This window comes from Puma concolor, chromosome B3, assembly GCF_028749965.1.
Source record: "Puma concolor isolate L17-30 chromosome B3, mPumCon1.1.hap2, whole genome shotgun sequence".
Classification (NCBI taxonomy): Eukaryota; Metazoa; Chordata; class Mammalia; order Carnivora; family Felidae; genus Puma; species Puma concolor.
The window spans coordinates 131199700-131227242 of record NC_141672.1 but is presented as its reverse complement, the minus strand read 5'-3'; the positions used below and the strand labels follow the sequence as shown (position 1 = coordinate 131227242).

General features: G+C 41.1%; 2 protein-coding genes and 1 long non-coding RNA gene across 10 annotated transcripts in view; 2 read left to right on the top strand and 1 right to left on the bottom strand.

Annotated features, from left to right (window-relative positions):
- The window catches only part of MEF2A (myocyte enhancer factor 2A), a 165487-nt gene extending 144268 nt beyond the window's left edge, over nt 1-21219 (top strand). For 5 of the 8 annotated variants that reach the window (XM_086711421.1, XM_086711417.1, XM_025919460.2 and 2 more), the window contains 4 exons: nt 7114-7137; nt 11683-11809; nt 15684-15810; nt 17146-21219. In XM_086711421.1, the coding sequence (XP_086567547.1) occupies nt 7114-7137; nt 11683-11809; nt 15684-15810; nt 17146-17500 (633 nt within the window). In that variant the 3' untranslated portion in view covers nt 17501-21219. The remainder of the gene's footprint in view (nt 1-7113; nt 7138-11682; nt 11810-15683; nt 15811-17145) is intronic. The other 3 variants (XM_086711420.1, XM_025919459.2, XM_086711422.1) reach the window with 1 other exon arrangement.
- LOC147580377 (uncharacterized) lies at nt 11820-12896 on the top strand. Its single transcript, XR_015252842.1, has 2 exons — nt 11820-12355; nt 12581-12896. It is a non-coding gene; the product is annotated as an uncharacterized LOC147580377 (long non-coding RNA).
- Nucleotides 18415-27543, bottom strand: part of LYSMD4 (LysM domain containing 4) — a 32774-nt gene continuing 23645 nt past the window's right edge. Inside the window, exon 3 of the transcript XR_015252841.1 lies at nt 18415-22564. The gene's annotated coding sequence lies outside the window, so the exon portion shown is untranslated. The remainder of the gene's footprint in view (nt 22565-27543) is intronic.

Here is a 27543-nt window from a genome sequence, read left to right as displayed (position 1 = left end):
AGGTTACATTTGGTAGTCATGTCTCCTTAGCCTCCTCTTGGTTGTGATAGTTCGTAAGACTTTCCTTGCTTTAATGACCTTGACAGTTTTGAGAAGTACTGGTCAGGTATTTTGTAGAATGCTCCTCAGTTGGGATTTTTTTCTCATGATTAGACTAGGGTTATTGGTTTCAGGGAGGAAGGCCATAGAGGTAAAGTGCCATTTTTTTCACATCATATCTATCATTATCGGTAATTACTATTGATGGTAACCTTGGTCACCTTGCTGATGTAGTGTTCCATGGGTTTCTCTGCTGCAAAGTTACTCTTCTTCCTTTCCAAACTGTCCTCCTTGGAAGGAAGTCCCTATGCAAGGTCCATACTTAAGGAGTGGGGAGTGAGGCTCTACCTCCTTGAGGGCAGAATGTCTACATCAGTTATTTGGAGTTCTTCTGCACAGGTGACTGATCTGTTCACTTTCATTTATTTAATAATTTATGTTAATATGGACTTATGGACATTTATACTTGGGGTTATAATACTCCTAAATTCTGTGAATACTTAATTTTACCAATACTGTCTTATTCTTTTGCTCACATTGTTCTAGCTTTAGCTATTGAGGACTTGTTGGGTGGTTCCTGTGCCTCTCTCACACAGTCATCCTCATGGGGTTTTTTTTGGTGGCGGGGAGCATGGGGGAGTTGCTTGGAAATTTCTCAGGTAGTACAAAATGCTCTAGGCTCATCCTATATATTTCCTGCCCCAGTGCTAGAACTGGGCATTTCTCTAAGGAACCTTGGTTCCTTTTATTGGAGAATGGTATTAGAAACCAAAATCTGGGCATTTTCCTTTTTTAAAATTGCTCCAAAAGATCACCAGCTTTCTAAGCAAAAACAGTGGGAAAGAATTTTGTACTTCTAGCACATGTAAAAATAAAATACATGGCAACAGAAGACAGAGAGGCAAATCGTAAATACACTGTTCTAAGCCCTTAACCTACACCTAACGCGATACCTATTTGAAAGTGAACACTAGAGAAAACATACCATACAAACATTAACCATAAGAAGGCCAGCATAGCCATAATTATTCCAAACAATGTAGAGTTTACAGTCAAGAATATTACCAATGATAGAGAAGGACAGCACATAGTCCAATTTCCAAGAAATAGCTTTTTAAAAAAATTTTTTTAATGTTTATTTTTGAGAGAGATGGAGTGTGAGTGGGGGAGGGGCAGAGAGAGTGGGAGACACAGAATCTGAAACAGGCTCCAGGCTCTGAGCTGTCAGCACAGAGCCTGACACGGGGCTCAAACCCACGAACCATGAAATCATGACCTGAGCTGAAGTCGGACGCTTAACTGACTGAGCCACTCAGGTGCCCCTAATGTTTGTTTATCTTTGAAAGAGAGAAACAGAAACACAGAGTGCAAGCAGAGGAGGGGCAGAGAGAGAGGGAGACACAGAATCCGAAGCAGGCTCCGAGCTGTCAGCACAGAACCCAACTTGGGGCTCAAACTCACAAACCTCAAGATCATGACCTGAGCCGAAGTCAGACGCTTAACTGACTGAACCACCCAGGCGCCCCAAAGAAATAAGTATCTTTAATGTATATGCACCTAACAGAAGACCTTCAAAATTTATAAAGCAAAAACTGATAGAATTAAAAGGTGAAATAGAAAAATCCACAACTGTACTTGGAAATGTACACAAGTACATGAGTATGCCTCATGATAAACTCCTCAGTGAAATACTGGTAAATAATTTTCATCAATGTGTAAAAAGGGATAGTGTATCAAAACCAAATGGTTTCATCCCAGGAATACAAAAGCTGGTTATATGAAAAATTATCCATATAATTCACTGTAAACAGAATTCAGCGTTTATGATAAAAACAAAAATTTTTCAGCAAACTAGGAAAAGATGGGAACGTCTTTAACCTAATGAAGAACATCTACAAAAGTCCTACAAGTAAGGTGCTTAATTAAAATAAAGGGAAAATACTGTATTTTATTAATTTAGGAACTAGGCAATGTTGTCTGTTCTCACCACTCATCTTCAGCATTGTATTAGAAGTCCCAGCCAGAACAGTAAAGCAAGAAAAATCACTAAAATGTATACATTTTGGGAAGGAAGAAATGAAACTGTCTCTATTCACAGAAGACATAATTATCTATGTAGAAAAGCATAAAGAATCTGTAAAACCAAAAAACAAAACCCAACCTCCTGGGACCAGTCAATGAGTTTAGCAAGGTCATGGGGTACAAAGTCAATATATAAAAGTGGATTGTGGGGCGCCTGGGTGGCGCAGTCGGTTAAGCGTCCGACTTCAGCCAGGTCATGATCTCGCGGTCCGCGAGTTCGAGCCCCGCGTCGGGCTCTGGGCTGATGGCTCAGAGCCTGGAGCCTGTTTCCGATTCTGTGTCTCCCTCTCGCTCTGCCCCTCCCCCGTTCATGCTCTGTCTCTCTCTGTCCCAAAAATAAATAAACGTTGAAAAAAAAAAAAATAAAAAAAAAAAAAAAGTGGATTGTATTCTTATACTAACAATGACTAACTGGAACTTGAAATTTAAAAATCCCATTTATATAGCACCAAAAATTAAAGAAATACCTAGATAGAAATCAGACAAAATGTGTTCATGATTTGCATGCTAAAACCTACAAAACAGTGTTGCAAGAAATCAAAGGCTTTTATGAATAGGTACATTATGTTAATGGATTTGAAGACTCAGTATCGTATGTCGCTTATTCCTAAATTGATCTATACATTAAACTAATCCCAATCAAAATCACAGTAAGCTGTTTTGTAGGTATCAATAAACCAATTCTAAAATATATATGGAAAGGCAAAGGAACTATAATAGCCAAAAGTTTTGAAAAAGAACAAAAAATAGGAAGATACTACCTGGTTTCAAGAGCTGCTATAAAGCCATGGTAATCAAGAATGTGTGGTACAGGCACAAAGATGGGCACGTAGATCACTGGACAAAATAGAGAGCCCAGAAAATAGACCTACACAAATACATTCAGTTGGTTTTTGGCAAAGGCAGTAAAGCAATTCAGTGGAGAAAGGATAGTTGCTATAACTAACTCTGTTGAAACAATTCAACATCCATATGCAAAAATAAAATCTCAAAGTAGAACTCCTACCTTATACAAAAATTAACTCAAAATGTGTCATAGACTCAAATGCAAAATACAAAAACCCTGAAACTTCTAGAAGAAAACATTGGAAAAAAACAATACACCACCAAAAGCGTGGTCCATAAAGAAAAGTTTGATATATTGATGCTTATCAAAATAGTTTCACTATCAAAAAAGTTTTACTCTGTGAAGGCCCTATCCAGAGAATAAAAATATTAGGAGAAGCTGTTTGCAAATCACATATCCAGTAAAGGACTTGAGTCCAGAATGCTACAACTATACATCTATTAGAATGGCTAAAATTTTTAAAAATAAAATCATAGGGAATATAGTCAGTGATACTGTGACAGCATTGTTTGGTGACAGATGGTAGCTACACTTGTGAGCACAGCATAGCGTATAGAGTTGCTGAATTGCTGTGTCGAACACCTGAAACTAATGTAACATTGTGTGTCAGCTATACCCAAGTAAAAGTACCCAACAAAACCAAAATACTAAAAACACCCAAGTTCTGGCGAGGATGCAGAACAGCAAGAACTCTCCCACATTCGTGCTTGGAATGCAAACTCATACACCACTTTGGAAAAAAGATCAGCATCTTTTTATGAAGTTCAGTATATACTTGTCATACAACCCAACAATTCTCTCCTAGAGAATTTTCCCAAGTGAATTAAAACTATGTTTCTACAGAAATCAGTATTTTTCATAGTTGCCAAAACCTTTGAAGACAACCTAGATGTCCTTCCAGCAGATGAATGGGTGGATGCTATACACACTGTGGAACATTCAAAGGAATACTGCTCAGCAATAAGAAAGGATGAGCTATTTATTCACAGCAGTATAGATGAATCTTAAATGAATTTTACTAAATGAAAGAAGCTGGATCCAAAAGACTACATAGTATATGATTCCATTTACATTTCCTTCTGGAAAATGCAAAGCAGATGAGTGGTTGTTGCCAGGGATGGAGAGAGGAGTTGACTACAAATTTGAGGTGAATTTTTGAGGTAATGGAACCATTCTGTGATCCTGTGTTGTTAGATGTACGTATGAGTCAATGCTTGTGTTAAAATCCGTAAAAACTATACAATACATAGAGTGACTTTTACCATATGCAGTTAAAAACCAGGATTCCAGGGGAATTGAAGACTGAATGCAAACCGTGACATGTGAATATAACTGTATCACAAGTGGGTGAGATGATGGCACTGAAGGGGATGAGGAAGAAAAGAACTCCCAGTAACTTTGGACATTGTTTTATTCTAGGTAGAACAAAAAAATTGTAGGAAATCATTGTGTTCAAGATAGTAAATTTGTTACACAGTCAAAACAGTGAATACGTTATAGATAGAGAAAGCCAGATTTCTCATTTTTGGGGAAAAAAAAAGTTATAAGCAAGGTGGGTGTGGGGTTGGGGGAGGCTACAGTGAACCCTGTGTTTCTGGGTTGCAGTTGGAAGTTTCAGTGTGGTTTTTTTTTTGACATATATAGGTAGAGAAATATAAATGTATATACACATGAATAGTACACATCATACGTTTCCTAGCTCTGTCTGCTGATAGGCCCTTGAAACAGTGACACCTGGTAACTGAGTACAGCTAGTGCTGGATCTTTGTCTCTAAACATTCTCCAACAAAGGGAATCAGGACTCCTCGGAGAAGTGATTGTAGAGCTGGGGTGACGAAAATTCAAGATGAGTCAGAGAGGTGCCAGAGGATAAGGAAGTGCAGGTGAAAAGGTCACAGGAACCAGCCTTTCAGGAGAGTTCCCAGTGGCCAAAATGAGAACAGTTTAAGTAACAAAATAAGTAATAGTAGATTTGGATTATTACCCAAGGAAAAAAAATACCAAGTCTATTACCGATACGAGTAAATTATTGAATAAATGAATGGAGAAGGGACAGCTCTTCCTTAGAGAAGAATTCTAATTAACATATGTGAACAGAAAGAGCGAAATAGCAAATCATTGTTATAACACTACAGTACAGAGGCCAGGCAAGGTCAACGGACGTTAAAATAAGTGAGCAAAAGTTTAAGGAAAAACAGGGTATTTGCACATCCTCAAAATGTCTCTCCCCAAATAATTGTTGATTACAAAGGAAAGGTGGTGATTTTTGCAGTGGGGAATGCTCGAAGATGTAACCTTAACCGGGCAATCAAGCTTGACATCACTGGTAATGAGATGGCATGTCTTCTGAAATGATGTGCTAAGAGGGTCACAGTCACCTTCTTTGGTATTCTTGCAAAAATCCACGCTCTTTATCTAACTGAGAAAATAAAAGACCCACATTGTGGGACATTCAACAAGATATTCGACCAGTACTCTTCAAAGTTATCAAGGTCATGAAAAACAAGGAAAGATGGGAGGGAACTGTCGAAGACTAGAGGAGACTAAGGATGCATGACAATTAAGGGCATATGGGACGCAGGATTTGGTCCTCAATCAGTACAGGGACATGGTGAAGAAGACCAGGGAAGTCCAAGTGAAGTCTGTAGCTTTTGTTTCTGCTATGGTCTTTTTATTAGTTTTGACAACTGTAACATGTTTCTTTGGAATGTAAACCTGGATGGGGGGGGATCTGCTGGGGTACAGTATGTGATGCTATGCTCTGTTTGTAGCTGCTCTCTAAGGGTAAAATTATGTCAGGATACAAAGTGAAAACTACATACATACATAACAAAGAAATATACCCCCCCCCCCCCCCCGCCAAAAAAAAGGAGTTCAGAAAAAACATTTAAGCATTTTGGATAGTCACCTTTCAGGAACAAGATGTGGAATGCCTACCACTATTTTTCAGAAATGAAAACCATAGGAAGTTTCATTTAAGACTCAGAAATATGTTTATAAGAATTAGCAGTAAACTGCAGAATTTAAGACAAAACTGCATTTAGGCATTTAGCAACTGGTCAGGATCGCTGGTCTTTTTTACAGAGATCATGAAGCTTCTTTGCAGAATACTCAAAATTTGCCATATAAATAATTTTACACCCTTTTCCCTGAGGTTAAAGTGAAAACTAATACATCACACACCCATAGTATTTTGATGCGAATCTTATCATTGGAGATGTGTAAAAATATCTATAACTAAACAGTCGAAGAACATTTTACCCATATTTGAAATAGCAGTTGTAGACCAAGTGATTATTTCTCAGAGTAGATGACCAGCCTCCCTGTTTTATAGTGTTTCGGATGAACTTGCTTTCAGATTGGGATTTCATGTTATCAGTGGTGCCTATAAAGATACCTTCCATAGATTGACAAATTTGACTTACTCCAAGTAAAATAAGGAAAAAACTAGTTAGCAGATGATTTCTAGCCTAATGTTTTCTAGATGCTTAGGAGAAAAGGAGCGAATACATTTCATTCAGCTCTTTTCTGGACATGATTTATCAGTTCACTTCTCTTCCAGTCTCATTTTCTTCATAAGTGTGGCTTTTCCACAGTGAAATTATATCTGTGAAAATGGTATTTGCAGATGATCTATAAATCTGTTATTTAAAATCGTTACTAACAAATGTTTGAGTTCTTGTTGTTTCGTAACACTGTGCTAGCTGCTGTGGGATAAGGAAACAAAATAATTTCTGCCGACCAAAGAGCACACATCTAGAAGATGAATAATGGACATGTGTGACACAGTGGGCTAGGGACGGGAGGATGAAGTATTCTCAAGATTTCAAATATAAACTGGTATCGTGATGAGGAACTCCTTTGACATACTGTTGCAGCAGCTGGCTGTGTGTAGGTGAGGCCAGCATAGGAGCCGATGAAGCCTGGGGGGAGTGGTGTCTTTAAAGCCTGTCTTTCTTCTGAAATCAACTACCAGTGAAGAAAGAAGTAATTTAGATTTGTATTCGCTGGATATATATAATCATCTCTTGAGAGTTCCAAGTAACTGCCAGTGTCCAAATAACATGTTTTTCTAAAGAAATATTTTATTTTTGAGTATCAACAGTCTTAGTAACTCTTGTATCCCTCTTATGTGCTGAGTACAGTCGGAGGAAGAGGAATTGGAGTTGGTGAGTGTGCCTGAAGGGAGTTACAAATGATCTAGAAAGTACTAATTCTCTTAAACGTTTTTATCTAATGAGTGTTCCCTTTGTTACACAGTTTTTCTTGTAGTTACTAAACACTGCAAGCACTTTGAATAACTGAACCAAGCTACTGGAACTACAGAGTCTGTCTCGTTTCTCTACGTATAATTGTGTATCTTGACCCCTTTTGTTTGCTGGAGGGAACACTGGAACAGAGCCTTTAAAAACAAGAGTTGTCAATGATTACAAGACACTTGTTAAAGATTTTTTTAAGGAAAGATACAAAATACCGTATATAGTTCCCCAAATTATTAACATGTTTTTAGAAAATGACCTCACCCTAGAAGTTCCTCAGATTGTAACACATGGTCTTGTGCCATTTCTCTTTCCTTCAAAAAGATGACATCATTTTTGGTGAGGTCACCTTTTTCAGCGTTGGAATTATTTCATACTATCTGAGATGATCTGAACAATAAGGGGGTTCCCTGTTTACTAAAACGAATGTAATTTACACAGATTTTATACTTTTGTCTAGCAGGAGATACATTGCTCTTAAAAGTAGCTATTACCTTTTTTCTAGAACAAATGATTTCTATTGGCTTTTCTTCTAGAAAGTAAATCTGACTAAAAAGAACTTTCATTTGATCTATTCTTTGGGAACTAAACTCCCAGATTCACAGAAATGATCATATGAATTCAAAGTCAGCTGCTAATTGGATATTTATAAGGTGGAAAAACTTGAAAATGTTTTAGTTTGTAGCATGGACAAGTGTTCAGATTGCATGAGAGCATGGGGGGAAGGCATCTGTTGGTTGTATTTGTATTTTATTATTACATATATATGCATGCTGGTGTGTTTTGCACAGTTTTTTTCTTTTTAGATAAGGTTGTCTGTGCTCTGTCCTTAAAATAAGAGATCATTCTTTAACTTTGTGATCACTCACAGTTTTAGATGTGGTTTTCTATTTAGGTAAACTAAAATATATTAGTTCGCTGACATTGTGGTGTTGATTACATCATGTGTAGATTCGGACTTTCTTCTGGGGAAATACTTTATTTAGTGATACAGTAATGATTAGAAAACGGAAGTTTAAGTTTATAATTCAGTATAAAATAATTCATCTTAGACTAGTTACCTTAAGTTGTCAGGAGTGCTTCCTTTCAATTCTCTAGCAATATGCTGCCCTCTAGTGGTTTCACAAGTCGCTTACTCAGAAAAGTCAATGTCATGGAGATTAGGATCTTTTGATGGCTGGAACCAATATGTTGGTGTTCACTGTTATGCACGCACGTCCGTGTGCACGCATACACACACACACACACACCACCCCTTCTGGAGGTCATGCCAGGAAATTGCCATGGAGATGAAGTTCTGGCATGGATAGAACCAGGCCAAACTGGGTCATGCTGTGTTCTTTTGCCTAGTATTTGACTCTTGAATTTCCAGTGACCAAATCTTAGAACAAATTATATACTCCAAAGTATATCTCTACCTCAAAAATTCATTAAAATTATTGATGCTGAGATGAAAGTGTATTTCCCAGTTACCATAGAGTGACTTCCACATTCCTTAAAATACACCCCCAGTTACAGAATCTCAAAGATAAATTTCTAAATCTTTGTAAACTACAAAATGCAGAAAGCATAAAAGGTATTTGTAATTAAGAAACAAATACATAACCTGAAACTATAAACAGTTCATATCCTTTTTTTTTTTTTTTTTTTAAATTTTTTTTTTTTTTCAACGTTTATTTATTTTTGGGACAGAGAGAGACAGAGCATGAACGGGGGAGGGGCAGAGAGAGAGGGAGACACAGAATCGGAAACAGGCTCCAGGCTCTGAGCCATCAGCCCAGAGCCCGACGCGGGGCTCGAACTCACGGACCGCGAGATCGTGACCTGGCTGAAGTCGGACGCTTAACCGACTGCGCCACCCAGGCGCCCCAACAGTTCATATCCTTTATAACTTATGCTGATTCAGACTCTATTAAATTTTTTTTGGTGTTTATTTTTGAGAGAGAGGGAGAGAGTGTGTGTGTGTAAGCAGGGGGGAGGGGCAAAGAGAGAGAAGAGGCAGAGAATCAGAAGCAGGCTCCGTGCTGTCAGCACAAAGCCCGACTTGGAGCTTGAACTCACAAATTGTCAGATCATGACCTGAGCCAAAGTCAGATGCTCAACTGACCGAGATACCCAGGTGCCCCCTTTTTTAAAATTGTTTTTAATTGCTGAATCAGACTGTAAAACTTAATTAGTTTTAAATGTGGAGCTCTGTGGTCAAAACCAAAATAATAATTACAAACACCATCTATTAGCATTTAGGAAGTTGTTCAAATTGATTTGAACTCTCAGATATAATCATGGATGGCTCTGACCCAAAGTGAGGAAGGACGGACTGGTGCCTTGGGGCCTACACTAAAAACTCTTCTGGTAAGAGCCTGGCTACATTGATTCCTTGAGCAGCCTTGCTGTACTAAAACACCTTTACTTCATGGTAGCTCCAGGGGGCATACCTATGTCAGAAGGAATAAATATATTTTCCCCCCTCTTTTTTTGTTAACCAGTTATAGAAATCTTGGGAGGGTTTCTTGGGACAATAAAGATACTGTGTTACATCTGTATAGTACTTCAGTTACCAAAGCACTTCCCACCTATGATCTCAATAGAGCTTCACAAGGTAGGACTACAAGATCACTGTCTTCCCTACTGTACAAAGAGAGGTTAAATGATTTCCCCCCTACTTAGGAAATAGTGAATTTGTGACAAAAACCCAGGTGCTATAGCCACATACTAAATGGTCTTTGTTAATTAGAATAGAAACTTCAAGACTGGGTGGAAAATACAAACTAAAAAGAAATAAACAGATCTGGATCCGAATCAAATGATCAACATTCAAGCATCTAAATCTGGCCAAAGGCCTTCATCTGAAATGGTGATAGAGAAAACCGAATCACACTCTTGAGTCTTCATAATCTTAAGGGCACTGAATTGTGGTTTTATTGATATGACTTAGACCCCCAAATGTCAGTTTTCAGGCTATAATTTCATTTAAAATAATAATAACCCTGGAGGAGATATGCTTTGGCCTTCTTGTGTGCTGACTGCATGGATCAAGGAGTCTGTTCCTCTGATCTTCGTTTTGGAGTGTTCCCTTAGGCCACTGTGGTGAGAAACTGCTCTTGTCATCCCCCAACATGTACTGGAGTGGCCATCTTAAACTGACTTGATTATTCAATAGTTGATTTTTTTTTAATTTTTTTTTTAACGTTTATTTATTTTTGAGACAGAGACAGAGCATGAATGGGGGAGGGTCAGAGAGAGGGAGACACAGAATCCGAAACAGGCTCCAGGCTCTGAGCTGTCAGCACAGAGCCCGACGTGGGGCTCGAACTCATGGACCGCGAGATCATGACCTGAGGCCGAAGTCGGCCGCTTAACCGACTGAGCCACCCAGGCGCCCCGATAGTTGATTTTTAAAATTCATTCCTAGTGTAGATAGAATACCACGTAGATGGAGTCAGCAAGCATTTAATTTCGCTCCATTCACAACTCTACAAAAAGTATGTTAGTCACAAGCTCTCTCTATGCAAAGCCTCTCCTTTCAGAAGAGTTAGGGACTGAGGGATGCATATCCGAACCTACTGCTAAGAAATAGGTCACTGGGTGGGTGATGTTGACAGTGGAGGAGGCTGAGCACGTACGGGGGCGGGGTAAGTGGTGTGTGCGCAGTGTGCGGGCACATCAACTGCAGGATCCCTGGGAAGAAAATCTGAAAGCAAGCTGTACTTCAGCAAGCCAACACTTAAAACCATGTTAACATGGAAATGCTGCAACTAGAAGTAGTTTTGATCCCTAAACTCATGGACTTACGTTGTCTGTATACAAATGACTTTTGCTCTCTTCAGGTCTTTAAAACCCAGACGTTGGGGCACCTGGGTGGCTCAGTCGGTTAAGCGTCCGACTTCAGCTCAGGTCATGATCTCACGGTTTGTGAGTTCAAGCCCCGCGTCGGGCTCTGTGCTAACAGCTCAGAGCCTGGAGCCTCCTTCAGATTCTGTGTCTCCTCCTCTCTCTGCCCATCCCATGCTCCTGCTCTGTCTCTCTCTGTCTCTCAATAATAAATAAATGTTAAAAATTAAAATAAATAAATAAATAAATAAATAAAACCCAGACGTTTATTTCAGGTAGCCTGGCGGTTTTTGTAGCGCCATTGAGTCCTTATTTATGTTGACACATAAAAGTGTTATCACCCATAATGCAAGTTTCTATTTTAAGGGTATATCCTCGACATCAATAAACTCTGAAAAAGACAAGGGAAAATGAATAGTTAACTATGTTCCTTGAAATTAAACATTTAGTTATTCCCATTAGTATTTTTAAAGATTTTTTTTCACATTATCACTGCTTTAAGAAATGATGACATTCACATCATAAAACTGTGAAAAATGTCACTTTTAAATTGAATGTTATTTTTAAAATACTAAGTCTGAGTATAAATACTCAAATAATGACACTTTTTCTGCCCTCTCACAGAATACCCAGAGGATAAGCAGCTCTCAAGCCACTCAACCTCTAGCTACCCCAGTCGTGTCTGTGACCACCCCAAGCTTGCCTCCACAGGGACTGGTGTACTCAGCCATGCCGACCGCCTACAACACTGGTGAGCCTGCTCTCGTGCCTTTTGTGGATTTTAGTTTTGTTTTGTGATCAGCATGTGCTTTTGTGATTTTTTTTAAGTGTATTGATCGAAATAAATGCTTTCCAGTGTTTTAGATTCACATTTGGATGTATTAAAAAAAACAAATACTAGCTTTGAAAAATGTACAGAAAATACATTGACTGTAGAATGGTTTCCCAGCATTGACCTTTACTTCCCCCTGACAAAGAAACAGGCGGCCGTTCTCACAATTCCGGCCTGTGCGTCAGACCGAGGAGGATGGACTGTCGTCGTTTCTCATCGCACAGTCCCTCACTCTTCCCAGCTGTTGAAGGAAGAGGTTTTTCTCTTCATGCCGTGTTAGCCAGCTTGGGGAAGACGGAGCCTCCTTGCACTCGGGACCCCGCAGGGCAGTGGATGTGTTGCTGTGCCGGGCACATTGTGTTGTCCTCCATGTGTTTGTGCCCCGGGAGCAAGACCAGGCCCTTTCTTGTTTCTCCTCAGAGCCAGTCACTCCCCTTTTGGGAGAGGAGCTTTTCACCCATTTATGTTTATTTAGACGTTTCATTTTTTTTTTTTTTTTTTAATTTATTTTTGGGACAGAGAGAGACAGAGCATGAACGGGGGAGGGGCAGAGAGAGAGGGAGACACAGAATCGGAAACAGGCTCCAGGCTCTGAGCCATCAGCCCAGAGCCCGACGCGGGGCTCGAACTCCCGGACCGCGAGATCGTGACCTGGCTGAAGTCGGACGCTTAACCGACTGCGCCACCCAGGCGCCCCTAGACGTTTCATTTTAAAATCCACTATTTCGAGGCGGTGTTAAGAAAAGCTACAACCGCTGCCCTGAGTGCAGGGGTGCGTGGAGCCGCGCAGACTGTGTGGACAGTCCTCCACATACATCCACCCTTCCGGGGAGAGGCAGGAGGTGTGTGGCTGCACTTTCACCGGCTGAGAGGCAAGCACCCGATGCTTCAGAGAAGGAAACAGTTAAATTTTACCTTGTCAGTTATGAAGAGACTGCAGTATAGGGCGTATATTCTTCTCATGATTCTTCTAAGTAGACTGTAATAAAAACCAGCTAATTTTAGACTTCAGGGTAAATGCTTTAGCACGGTGTTTTCAAACTGCTGTCTGGAGCTCCCTGAGGCCACTGATACATTTGATTGTCACTTTAATTGCATGTAGTGCACTTAAAACAAAATTGTAAAAGGTTTTGTTGAAAAAGCCTTTCAGAAAAATGTCGACCTTTTCTAATCGATATGAAAAAGAAACATGTCCGAATCTACTAAGTGCAAAATCTAGGGTAAAACAAGAGATTACGCATTCATAGAAATTGTTTCATTCCACTGATGACCAGCTAGCTGTATGAGTGACAGTATGCTAGGGACATAGCTTTTCTCCCGAGTTTCTGCCAGCTAAGGAGCAGGACATACATGAGATGGCAGCTATGGAGGTAAAGTCCTCAGTGGCCGAGGTTGGCAGTTTGCGCTTTGAGACTTGAGCATGTGAGGAGGAAAGAGGGAAATCTAAGAGCTAGAATGTTCCAGAGGGATACTAGCTGAGAAGATGGGGCTTGAACTGGTATTCAAGTGAGAGTAGTTTACTGAATAATACTTCATGACGGGTTTTTCAGTATACTTAGAAACTCCACTATGCTTGTTTTTAGAAATACAGTTGGATTCGCAAGAACGTGTTTTTCTAAAAGTCGAGAAGGATTCACCAAAACATAAAAATGGAGTCCTGTTCTCTCAAAACCATCAGTCGCGTGGCTTCAGTCTGATTCCTTCTTTTAACTTAGACTTTGCACTCTTTTTCAGAGCATGTATTTGGCTTAATTTTACCATATTATCTTTAATGTATTTAGTTGCCCTTTCTAAAAATATAACCGTTTTCATCTTTCTTTAGTATATCATCTGGCTTTCGGTACATATTTAGAGTCAGACTCATGCCAGATGGTCAATAAAGGGATAAAAAAATGAGCAACATTTCAAAAAATACAACAGTTGTTATGCAGACACTTCCTCATGCCCATCAGTAAGGTCACTCCCAGCTTCCTAGACTTGCTCATGCATCCATTCAGCACATACTTATCAAACACCTACTATGAGGCAGGTACTGGGCCAGGCACAACAGGAGTGTGGCTAGTAGTGGAACTTAGGGAGTGTTGGGGGAGAAAGACACAGGATAGACAGCTCTCGGAATAATTTATTGTAGCCATATTAAGAGCTGCATTGAAGCTTTGACCTAAAGGAGCACAGGTGACTCAGCCAGGCAGAGTGTGGAGAGTGTTCCAGGGAGAGGGAGCACTGTGTACAAAGACGAGGAGATAGGAGCATGACGGGGAGGACAGGGATGGTGGAGGGCAGTTAGAGTTGAAACTGTAGAGGTAAGAAATTTAGAGGCCATGTTGAAGATTTTGGATATTGAGAGTGCTGGGAAGCCATAAAGTTTTAAGCAGAGAGGTAGCATGACCATATTTGTTGTTTTAAGATCACATTGACTGCAGTGTTCAGAGGGGCAAAACTGCATGCAAGGAACCCACGTGGGGGGCTGGATCAATGGCCCCAGTGGCGGATACTGATGGCTCGGACTGGAGTGGTGCTGGTAGAGCTGGTGACTCAGGCAGTATGGAGAGACAGTACGTAGAATTGAGCAGCCTTGGTGGTTGGTGGTGGAAGTAGGAGGGAAGTATCAACACCCACGGGCCTCTGGCACCAGCAATGAGGTGAAAGTCGGTGCCGTTTATCAAGATGAGGAGGTTTGGAGGAAAAGAGGAATCCAGCTTGGGTGTCAAATTTGAGTGGTTTGGAGGGACATCCAGATGGATGTAGCAAGTTAGCAAGTAGGGGGTTGGGAATACTGGAGGTGGAGAGAGTTGTGAGGCACAGGGGGGCGCTGTGGAAGGCAGCGGTGCTCGGGTGTCCCCACACCAGCCTCTGGGAACGCACCAGGCGGTCAGGAGACCGTGGCATGAGGAGCAAGCGTAGAGGCAGGCGGAACCCGAGCACCGCCTGCACTGTTTCCGCTCTGGTCCTTTTTTATTGACGTTAATTTGCTAGGAAGACCAACTTATTTAAATACCTCTCTTGAGACATGGAAAAGCAGTTGAAACTAGAAGGGTTTTTGCCACCTCTCTTTAAAACTAAATGGAAAAGACAAGTGTTAATGAAGAACTGAAATAACTCTATGTGTGAATGATACCTAATGTCCTAAGTTTTGGCCAAAGTGACTTACTTGTGTCTGAAGCATTCATATAAAATAACCTATATTATATATTGTACTCTTGTAACACTTAAGTATTTTCATGAACTTGAAATTGTTTTTCAGGCAGTCAGAAACCTTTGACAGCCCCTGTACTTTGAGCAAATGCAGTTAATCAGTTGTGTAATAATGTATGATTTATGCCACTGAGCTTGGCGCTGCATGGGAAGGGGTGCCGTGTCTTTCCTGTTGCCCTTGTACTTCAAGAACCTAAGACCTGCTGTTCCAGACTCAGCCTGACCTGTCCCTCTTCTTCCGGAGGGTAGTGCTGGGCACATTTAAAATAATGGTTATGTAGGAACATCCTTTAGCAATGGCCTTTTCATTATTTCTATTTACTGGAAAAAGTATCTCAACTTCTTGTGAGACATTAAACTTATAAACATTTAGTACAAAGTTGAAACTTACTGAAATAATCCCAGATAAGCAAATATAGCCAGGACCTGTTGGCCTCCCAGAAGAAGAACCGTTGTGGGGTTAGACCTGTGTGGTGTTTTAGGTCATGAAGTGCCTGGCTTTTCTCAAGCTAGGAGCTTCTGGAGCTACTATTTGAAAAGCCTATTTTGCACGGGCCTCTTATTACACACACAAGCAAGATTTCTTTCCTTGTTTTAGATTACTCGCTGACTAGTGCGGACCTGTCGGCCCTGCAGGGCTTCAACTCGCCGGGAATGCTGTCTCTGGGACAGGTGTCGGCCTGGCAGCAACACCATTTAGGACAAGCAGCCCTCAGCTCTCTGGTGTGAGTAGCTAGAAATTTTCCCCAGATCTCTATTCCCAACCCGTGCACTTTCTTTTTCTAGCTGTTACAGTCTTCACGCTGTTGACTTTCACATGACTGTCCTACAGTGATTCTTTTTTAGGTGGTACAAGTGTTTGGAGAAAAGATTTTCTTTATGATGATTCTAGATAATAGCTTGGATACCGAGCAAACTAGGCATTCCTTGAAGGAATTCGGGGAGCAAGCCTTCTCTTGTATGGAGGTAGAGAGACACATAGTAACCAAGGGGCACTGTGGCACCGATGTCACCCGTATGCACCTCCTACCTACCCACCAGTGATTAAGCCACCGGTCCCAGCTCTCCTTCCCAACCCCTATATCTGATTCCAGTGTTGGAAAAAGGCAGCTTTGAGGTATTCAGGCCCACCTACCACTTTTTTGGGGGGTTTTCTCTGCTTTGGTGATTAGATAAGGGATAGAAAAATAAGTGGCCAACCCTCATGGAGGCCAGCTGGGTGTGCTTTTCTGTCTCCTCTGCTGACATGCTCTCCAGCTACACAGCCCTATTGCTGTCCCGGTTCTGCAAAGGCTCTGTTCCTTCTCCTTCCTGCTAGCGACGCCTGACTCCCCCTGGGCACCACCCTACATTCTCTTAACTCAGATCCCCTCACCCTGCCCATAAGGGGTGTTCTCTTTGTTGAACTCTGCTTGGTGAGGTACAGTGTGTACAGCGAGCCAGCTGGGATCAACCCACGTGAATCCCCATAGCCTGATTCACACACAAGATACCAAACCCCTGCCATTCCTCCCCTGCTATCCACAGAGAAAGCAAAGGTTATTTTCCTTCATTTATTTTCTTTGCATGTTGGCCTTTGAGGCGTCTGTTCATCCTGATGAACACACTAAAAATAGCCCCACAGAAGCAAGTGGAAGTGGCTTGGCACTCAGGATGGGGGAACAGGCTGGACGCACACACTGTGCTGTACTACTCTGAGCAAGTTAGCCTTTCCAAGACCCTTTCCTCACCTGGAAAGTAGGGTGATGTTACTGAAGAAACCAAGGAAGAGAGGAAGCGGAACCCAGGCTGCCGTGTTGTTCCTCTCTCGTCTGTCTGCTGCACAGCATCAGACACTGACACTGCTTTGCATACTTCACCTGATAGAGTACCACGGGTGCGGGTCGAACTAGCCTCTAAAGCTCCCATCTGTCCTGTTCTTTTTCTTCCAAGGAGAGGTAACTAAAACCAGTGTTGGGGAATTCTGACAGCATTTCGGTCAGGCGGTATCTGTAATACACTCCGGTTACACAGATGCGCTCACAAACCACTTAACGTCTTTTTTTTTTTTCTTCCTTCAGTGCTGGAGGGCAGTTATCTCAGGGTTCGAATTTATCCATTAATACCAACCAAAACATCAACATTAAGTCAGAACCAATTTCACCTCCCCGGGATCGAATGACCCCGTCAGGCTTCCAGCAGCAGCAGCAGCAGCAGCCGCAGCCGCAGCCCCCCCAGCCCCCCCAGCCCCGGCAGGAAATGGGGCGCTCCCCCGTGGACAGTCTGAGCAGCTCGAGCAGCTCCTACGACGGTAGTGACCGGGAGGATCCGCGGGGCGACTTCCACTCTCCAATTGTGCTTGGCCGACCCCCGAACAGTGAAGACAGAGAAAGCCCTTCTGTAAAGCGAATGAGGATGGACGCGTGGGTGACCTAAGGCTTCCAGGCTGGTGTTTGTACGTGGCGTTACTGCAGTGAACTGCCCTACATATCTAAATTGGTAAATAAGGACATGAGTTAAATATATTTATATGTACATACATACATATATATCCCTTTATATATATATATGTATGTGGGCGTGAGTGTGTGTATGTGTGGGTGTGTGTCACATACAGAATCAGGCACTTACCTGCCTCGTAGATCTGCAGATGTGCGTCCCATGGCAAACAAAGCACCCTGTAGGCGGAGTCTAGTCTGGCACTTCCTTGGACTACTTGTTTCATAAGATAACCAGTTTTTGCAGAGAAACGTGTACCCATATATGATTCTCCCACACTAGCTTGCAGAAACCTAGAGGGCCCCTACTTGTTTTATTTAACTGTGCAGTGACTGTAGTTACTTAAGAAAAATGCTTTGTAGAACAGAGCAGTAGAAAAGCAGGAACCAAGAAAGCAATACTGTACATAAAATGTCATTTATATTAATTACCCAGCCTGGCATGGGTCTCTGTTGCAGAGGGGTGCATGGGAAGGGCTGTTGATATTTTAAAAAACAAAACAAAAAAGCCCCACACATAACTGTTTTGCACGTGCAAAAATGTATTGGGTCAGAGAAGTGATCTTTAGCTAATAAAAGAGAGAGAGTAGAAAACACGCATGAGATATTCAGAAAATACTAGCCTAGAAATATAGAGCATTAACAAAATAAATTAATATATTAAGTTATAATTGGACTATGTCAGAAGTTTCTTTTTACATTCATATCTTAAAGAAACTGATTTTAGCTCATGTATATTTTATATGAAAGAAAAGAAAACACCCTTATGAATTGATGACTATATATAAAATTATATTCACTACTTTTGAACACATTCTGCTATGAATTATTTATATAAGCCAAAGCTGTATGTTGTAACTTTTTTTTTAAGAGAATAGCTTTATCTTGTTTTAACTTTTTAGTTTTATTTTAAGAGGGGAAAAAAAACAAAACAAAAATATCTTGCAAGCAGAACCTTGGAAAAAAAAAGCCATGAACACTTATTATTCTATATGTAAATTAAAAGTTGAGCCAAACTCTTTGTGTATATAGCATCTTAAATATATTATCACCTTTGATGTAAGTACCTATGTATTGTATGGTCACCAGATTAAAAAGTATATTTTTGTGGATTGCCGCCAATTTGGGGGGAAAAGGCGAGATCCTTATCAAGTAGAGTATTCACTGTTTAATATTTACTATTTTGTTAAATATACTGTACTTTGGATTTTAATTATTAGCCCAATCTTTTTCGGAGGATTGTATAAAGGGGTTTCTCCCCTCACTGGTGGTGAATGTGTGATGTTACATTGTAATCTTTGTGCTGTATGGGTTGAGCATCATTATATATTTTATATGTGTACATAAATAGCAAAGTGGCAAAAAAAAAAAAAACTGGTGTTAAGTTCATCTTGCATAAATATAAAATGTGTTGTAACAGATTTTATAAGGCATTATTTAAAACTTGCCTTTTGTGAGGAAAAAAATATAGTAGAAAAAGCTGACCTAATTTAACTAATATTAGAGATCATGGCAAAATAGTAGATGAGCACAAAGGTTTTATAAGTGGTAAATGATTAGGGAGAAATAATTTTGGGGGGAAGGGATCTTTTCTTCCTTGACCCTCTAAAATAGAATGATGCAGCTGGTTACAAAATCCTACCATCCTGAACTCTCTGTGCAGTGAAATGACACTTTGGTGTGGGGAGAAATTCTCTCGTGGGCAGATCCTTGGCACGGCCTGCCGTCCTAATGGAGCCCGTGCCGCACTCAGCTTAGCTTCTGAACAAGGCCTTACTCCTCCTGCAGGAAGACAGCGAAGGCGTGATAGCAGGTTCGTGCGTTTCCTGGGCTTGTGCCACAAACAAAATTCAAAGTCCTGTATATCTTTCATCATAGATTTTTTAAATACTCCCTTTCCTGAGAAACTCAAAATAAGGGTTTAAGAGTTGCTGCTATTTTGTATTTTATACTTAATATTGAGCAGCTACCTACAGTTTTTACTTATGTTTTGCTTTTCCCCCTAAATTGCCTTCCTTTTGACAATTTCCTCATAATGCTATTTGTGACAAATCATCAGCCAGGTTTCCTGACTGACACATAGGTATTAGGTACAGGATAAACCTGTGGCGTTCATAACTAAAAAAAATGGAATTCTGTTTTAATTTTTGATAGAGGCCAAAAAAGGGAGGGTGATGTGCCGTCTCCTCTCGTCAGTATAGACATTTGGCTCGTCCTCAGAAAGGATTAGTTTTTTGTTAAAATGTACTTCTTTTACTGAACTACATACAGGCACATTTCTTCATAAGGTCACACTTAATTGAAACAAGACAGTCTCCCAACACTGAATTTCCAAGATGATCCTTACCACTTTGTAAACCATTTATAGCTTTGAAAGTGTTAAGTGATTCTTTCGTTATTATTTATGCATGTTCATGAACTTCTGCTGTACATTGGAATAGGAGTTAACACATTCACATTTACTGTCTATTTTCTTGTGTGCCTTATGAGATGGCTTTTCTGACTGTATCTCAATAGTCTTTCTTTCTATGCAGGTTTATAATCAGTACAACTACTGTTTTCTAAAATTATAGTACACAAGGCTCGGAGTTTGTATTTCAATTACACTGACCAAGTAACAATGTATTCCGTTTTCAGGAAGTGAATATTTGACTGTTAACCCTCTTCCTGTATGCCCAGTGTGACGTGGAGCATACGGACTTGACAGACACCCCTCACCCAGACACCATGTACAAACACATACACATGCACATCTCCTGGTGGAAACCAACTCAGAGCGGGGAAGACACGAATGGTGTTTCTTTAGAACCGACTTTTCTTACCGTTTTAGACTCATGTGTTTTGTATGACACCATCACAAGAAAATTTTATCCTTCAGATGAAGTATTTTATTACTAAAAGACAAAAACAAAAAAAGCTTAGAGTACACCGCACTGGTTGAAGTACAGTTTCCCTCCGTGCGCCGCCCAGCACGACACTGAGAGCAGAGCCACCATCGTATGTCTGCAGATGGTCCCGATCAAAACTCCATCTTTTGAGCCCTAATTCTGTCCATTGTGTTCGAGACTAAATCAGGGGTTTGTTCTAAAAGAACAGTATATGTTTTACCATTTCCTTTACCTATAAGGACAGCTAACAAAGCATTAACATATTTTCTTGATTAACCATCATGCGCACAAGAAATACATAGTAAATAAGGAACCAGAAAACTCCTGGCGTCGGATCATGAGAAGCTAGATGAGTAGAATGTGAAAAAGATTTTACAAATGTAAAACTTTTATTTCTCTGTAGAAACTTTCTTCACTTTGCTGTGCAAGAAGACACTGCTTTGCTATATTTAAAATGGCTTTTTTAAAAAGAGATTTATGTATTTGGTAAATGTTTGTAGTCAACAGTTCACACAAGAAGCTGTACACGGTTTGATCACGTAAAACCGTTTGGCGGCACAAGCTGGACTTTGTTGCCATCCTTGAGATGAACCTTTTAAGAAAAATAAGTTAATCTCAATTTTTCCCTGAATGTGTTGTTTTTTCTTCATTATACAATAAATATTATAGTGAACTTTTTATCAAATGGTTAAGAAAATGCTAGAGGTTGTTGTAAACTATTTGTATCCTGCACTCACTACAGTAAAGACGGACTGGCTTTTCCTGTGTACTCCAGACTCTGTCGTGTTTGCCGCCAGTTGGCCCCTCTGTCCCCCCGAGTCCCTCTCCTTTCCCTTCTGCTCACAGGCCTCTCCCACCTGCAGATCTCCTTTACTCACCTTGAGACTCGGTCAAGGAGATCACCGTGGCGTCTCACCAGCCTCACTCGTAGCTGTTCCCGGGGCCTCCCCTTCTGGGCTGCCCTTGGCCCCTCAGGAAGCAGTGGGCAGTTCGGGCCCCAGCATCGGCGGGCCTGGCCATCACTGCAGCTGCTGTGGACCCGGTAAGCCCATCCAGTCTCTAGGAATGACTTCTCGCAGGATAGATGATGAGCCAGGGTTGGCGGGGGCGGGCGGGAATACTGCTAAACGGGATCGGATGATATATATAGCAAGTTCTGTCTTTTTGAATTTAGGGGGTGAGATGATTTGTTTTACCCAAAATGCATACATGATACTGAGCGGCAAAAGACAGATTCAGTAAATGAATTGATTTCAGAAGTGACAGGTGTGAAAACTTGTCTTAAACTGGGAAGTGTGGAAAGTGTTCCCTTCCTTGGGTTTGCCTTTTAAGCCAGCTCCTAACTAAGCAGATTCTTGCTGTCAAATGAAAAGCTAAATTTTGGTGCTGGTTTTACTTGCTGGCTACAGTGAGGCTCTTATTAGCAGGTTTTGAAAGCCGGTGGAGTCCTGTGGCTAAAAATAGTTTAATCACAGCTGCAGCTACTTAAAATCAATTCACTGCGATTTCCTAGTTAGCTCCCACGGGTGCCTTCCTCTAGGCTTTATCTTGCTTTTAAGCCGATTCTGTGTCCGACTGGCACCAGCCAAGAAGATGATTTTTCAGTCGGAGCCCTCTGCCAGCTGGAGGGCCCAGCCTGCTCCCCTCTGCCTGTCTGGTCTCTCCCTACAGGGTCAGAGCAGCACCTGCTGTAGAACTGAGGAAACCAGTGTTTCTTCCCACCTTCCAGACAAAGTGAAGGGGGTTCACAAAGTGAAGTGTTCCTGGAACACTAAGGAGAGGGACTCCTCAGGGGCCGAGGGCACGAGTGCCATCACACAGCAGAATGTGCTTAGCCCAGAGAGTAAGAGGTGAGCCCCGATCCCCAGCTGTCCCGGGGTGTGAGCTGAGGATGAGCTCCTCTGAGCCAGCCCCCAGCCAATGGCCGCACACAGCCTGGGGCACGCCCCTTCCCTCCTGCAAGAAATCTTGAGCTCCCAACTCCGTCCCTGTCTGCTTCCCAGATGACCTAGGCTGACACGTAGCTCTCCCAGCTTCAGAGAACGTGTCCTAGACTTCAGTCACTTTCTTACATCTTGCGCCTGCTCACCGTGTCCCAAAACAGCCGAAGGCAGCTGGGGAAGAAAAAGCAAAAATCACAGTTGTACTAACTGGGTTCTCTGTATAATCCCCCTCCCCCTTTTTAAGCTTTATTAAAGCTTTACTTTGAACTAATTTTTAACTTCCAGAAAAGCTGCAAAAATAAGCGTTTCCATACATCCTTCCCCCAGCTTTCCCTAATGTTAACGTTTACAAAACCATCCTACTACTATCAGAACCAGGAAACTGACGCTATTACCACTAAGCCCCGCCTCCTGTTACTGGCCAGCATCACCACACCTGTCTGTCACTAGCTCCTCCAGTGCCAGCGCAGCCACTGGCAGACACACCAGCAATGGGGCCCCAGCAGCTGCTTGCATGTCAAGATCAAGCCCTGCCTTGTGTTACTGGCCAGCACCACCATGCCCACCTGTAGCTATGGCTGTTCCCTTCAGCTGAGAACCTGCATGACCCCCACCTTTTGTGCAACCTGAACCCTGTCACAGACTTCCACTGCAGCATGCATACCCATGGGTACAGTGTGAAGTCCTAGGACAGCAGGCACTCAGTTCTGTCAATGCCAGGGAGCCTGTAATTGGCCTCAGCCCTTGCTATCTGCTCTGACACCCATCGCTACAACTTTGTCAAGTCACTTCTGCCATTTCATAGGTGCCTATAGCTGGCCCCCCACAGTCAAGTGTGTGCACACCTTTGGTTCCAGCCACCAATGCTGCCTGTCCTGGTCCCTAGCTACTCACTGGCCCTAGAGGCATGTCTGAGAAGCTCAATAGTGCTCATCAAGGAATACACAGTTGTCAACAGTGTGCATGCCAGTGACATGAGCCAAAGAGACATCATGCCCCGATTGGACCCACTACTGCCATGTGCTCCTGTATTTATTGCCCTGCACCACTAGACCTGGGTCACAGCATGATCCAGTGTGCCCCTATCTGCAGGTGAAAGGCTTTCCTAACCAAAATCAGTCCATAAAGGCTGGAAAGGTGAGGGAAACAGGTCACTACCAAAGGGATACAGTAAACCTCCGGTAACTGGACCCAAAAAATGGAGATGCAGGTAATGCCTGACAAAGAATTCAAAATAACTGTAGTACAGTTGCTCAGAGCTACAAAAGAGCACATAAATGACTTAACTATGAGGAAAACAATACAAGAACAAAATGAGAAGCTCAACCAAGAGAAAACATAAAGAACCAAACACATTTTGGAGCTAAAGAACACAATGAACTGAAAAATTCAATAGTTTCAACAGCATAGTTGAATAGAAGAACAGTTAGCTAGAAGGCAGATCAGTTGAAATTAAACAATTAGAAGAGCAAATAGAAAAAGTGAAAAGGAAAAAGAAAGCCTACAGGAGTACGGGACATAATGGAAAGAAAGTATGCACTACTGGCGTCCCAGAAGAAGAGAGGGAGAAAGGAATGAAAAACTTAATGAGAATTTCCCAGACACAGGGAGGGAATTGGACGTCCAATTTCATGAAGTAATGTCACCACAAAATTTCAACCCAAAATGTTCTCCAAGAATAATGAAATGATCTAAAATGAAAAACAGAATTTTAAAAGCTGGCAGAGAGAAAAAAATCATATGAGGGGAACCCCCATAAGGCTATCAGTGGATTTCTCACTAGATACCATACAGGCAAAAAGAGTGGGATGATATATTCAAAGTGCTGAAAGAAAGAAACTGCCAACCAGGAATACTTCACCCAGCAAAGTTGTCCTTCAGAAATGAAGGTGAAAGAAAATCTTTCCCTAATAAACGAAAGCTGAAGGGGTTTCTTAGCACTAAACTACATTATAAGAATTGCTAAAAGGAACTCTTCAAGCTGAAACAAAAGGATGCTAATTAGTAGCTTGAAAACATATGGAAATAATGCACTGGTAAAGATAAGCATAGAGTCAGATTTAGAATACCTTAATACTGTTAATATGGTGATGTGCTAGATAAGGATTCACCTAAAGATTAAGAGGTATAACTTTGACAATTTGTTAATGGACACACAATAAACAATGTAAATGGTGTCCTCAAAAATGTAAAAGGAGGGAGAAGAAGAGGGTAGATTTTTTATATGGGATCAAATTAAACTTATCAGCATAAAATACACTGTGATATCTATAAGATTTTTTATATAAACCTCATGGGAACTCCAAAACAAAAATCTACAACAGATACACATAAGAAGGGAATCAAAATATACTGCTACAGAAAATCATTTAAATCCAAAGGAAGGCAACAAAAAGAAAAGAATTGAACTATAAACAGCCAGAAAACAATAATATGGCATAAGTAAGTCCTTTTCTGTCAATTATTGTAAATGTTAACAGACCAAATTCTTCAATCAAAAGGCAGGCTGGTTGGCTGGCTCAGTTGGTTAAACATCCGACTATAGCTGGCCCCCCACAGTCAAGTGTGTGCACACCTTTGGTTCCAGCCACCAATGCTGCCTGTCCTGGTCCCTAGCTACTCACTGGCCCTAGAGGCATGTCTGAGAAGCTCAATAGTGCTCATCAAGGAATACACAGTTGTCATGACCTGAAGGTTTGTGGGTTCGAGCCCCGCATCGGGCTCTGTGTTGACAACTCAGAGCCTGAAGCCTGCTTCAGATTCTGGGTCTCCCTCCCTCTCTCTCACTCTCTCTCTCTGCCCCTCCCCAACTAGTGCTCTGTCTCTGTCTTTCAAAAATAAATACATGTTAAAAAAAATTTTTTTTAAAGGTTGGCTGGATAAAAACAACAACAACAAAATTAACCCCCAAAACAAAACAAAACAAAATAGGCAAACAAAAGAGTGACCCAACTATATGCTACAAGAGATTCACCTCAGCTTTAAGGACACACATAGATTCAAAGTGAAAGAATGGCAGGAGAGGATAACTCCATGCAAAGGGAGAGCAAAACTGGTAAAAGGAGACAAAGATGGACACTACAGAGTAAGGGGGTCAATTCATCAAGAAGATACAAAAATCATGTGTGTGTATACACACACACACACACACACACACACACACACACACACACATGCACCCAACATCAGAGCACCTGAATTTTATTAAGCGAATTCTAACAGATTGGAAGGGAAAAATAGAGAACACCATAGAAGGGGACTTCAATAGCCTACTTTCAACAATAGATCATGCAGATAAAAAAGCAGTGAGAAAGCATTGGACTTGAACTGTACTTTAGACCATGTGGACCAAACAAACATATACAAACATGCCAACCAACAGCAGCAGAATACATATTCTTCTGAAATGCACAGAAATAATGCAGGATACATCACATGGTAGGTCATAAAAAAAAGTCTTGGGGCACGTGGGTGGCTCAGTCAGTTGAGTGTCCAACTCTTGATTATGACTCAGGTCATGATCCAGTTTTGTGGGATCAAGTTCTGCATTGGTCTCTGTGCTGAGTGCAGAGCCTGCTTGGGATTCTCTCTTCCTCTCTCTTTGCTCCTCCCCTGCTCACACACACTCTCTCTCGTTCTCAAAATAATAAACATTTTTTTAAAAAGTCTTAGCAAATTTAAAAAGATTGAAAAAGTACCAACTATCTTTTCTGACTCTAGTGGTATGAAACCAGAAATTAATAACAGGAGGAAATCTGGAAAAATAGTAAAAATATGAAGACTAAAAAACATGCTCCTGAATAAATAGGTCAAAGAAGAAAAAGAAAAATCAAGAAGTATCCTGAAACAAATGAAAATGGAAACAACAAATCAAAAGCTATGGGATACTACAAAAGTAGTTCTTGGTTTTTTAAATTTTTTAAAATATATTTTTGAGAGAGAGAACATGTGCACACACACGAGCCAAGGAGGGGCAGAGAGGGAGACTGAGAATCCCAAGCAGTCTCCATGCTGACAGCAGAGGGCCTGATGCCGGGCTCAAACTCACAAATCACAAGATCATGACTGAGCTGAAATCAATAGCCAGATGTTTAACCAACAGCCACCCAGGCACCACTGCAAAAGTAGCTCTAAGAAGGAAGTTTATAGCCTACATCAAGACACAAGAAAGAACTCTGATAAACAACCTCACTTTATACCTCAAGGCACTAGAAAAAGAACTATGCCCAAATTTAGTAAAAGGAAGAAAATAAAAAGATCAGAGTGGAAATAGAGACCAAAAAAAAAAAAAAAAAATTAAAGACCAATGAAAAAAAGAGCTGTGTTTTTGTTTTTGTTTTTTTAAAGACAAGACTGTCGTGAGGAACTAAAAAATGCTATAAATGAGGTGCAAAATAAAACGGAGGCAGCCATAGCACAGATTGAAGAGGCAGAGGAGAGAGTAGGTGAATTAGAAGATAAAATTATGGAAAATGAGGAAGCTGAGAAAAAGAGAGATAAAAAAATCTAGGAGTATGAGGGGAGAATTAGAGAACTAAGTGATGCAATCAAACGGAACAATATCCGTATCATAGGAATTCCAGAAGAAGAAGAAGAGAGAGAAAAGGGCTGAAGGTGTACTTGAACAAATCATAGCAGAGAACCTCCTGATCTGGGGAAGGAAAAAGGCATTGAAATCCAAGAGGCACAGAGAACTCCCCTCAGACATAACTTGAATTGATCTTCTGCACGACATATCATAGGGAAACTGGCAAAATACAAGGATAAAGAGAAAATTCTGAAAACAGCTAGGGATAAACAGGCCCTAACTTACAAAGGTAGACATACATAAGAGTAGTCACACACCTATCTACTGAAACTTGGCAGGCCAGGAAGGAATGGCAGGAAATCTTCAATGTGATGAACAGAAAAAATATGCAGCCAAGAATCCTTTATCCAGCAAGTCTGTCATTTAGAATAGAAGGAAAGATAAAGGTCTTCCCAAACAAACAAAAACTGAAAGAATTCATCACCACTAAACCAGCCCTACAAGAGATCCTGAGGGGGATCCTGTGAGACAAAGTACCAGAGACACCACTATAAGCATGAAACCTACAGATATCACAATGACTCTAAACCAGATCTTTCAAAAATAACACTGAATGTAAATG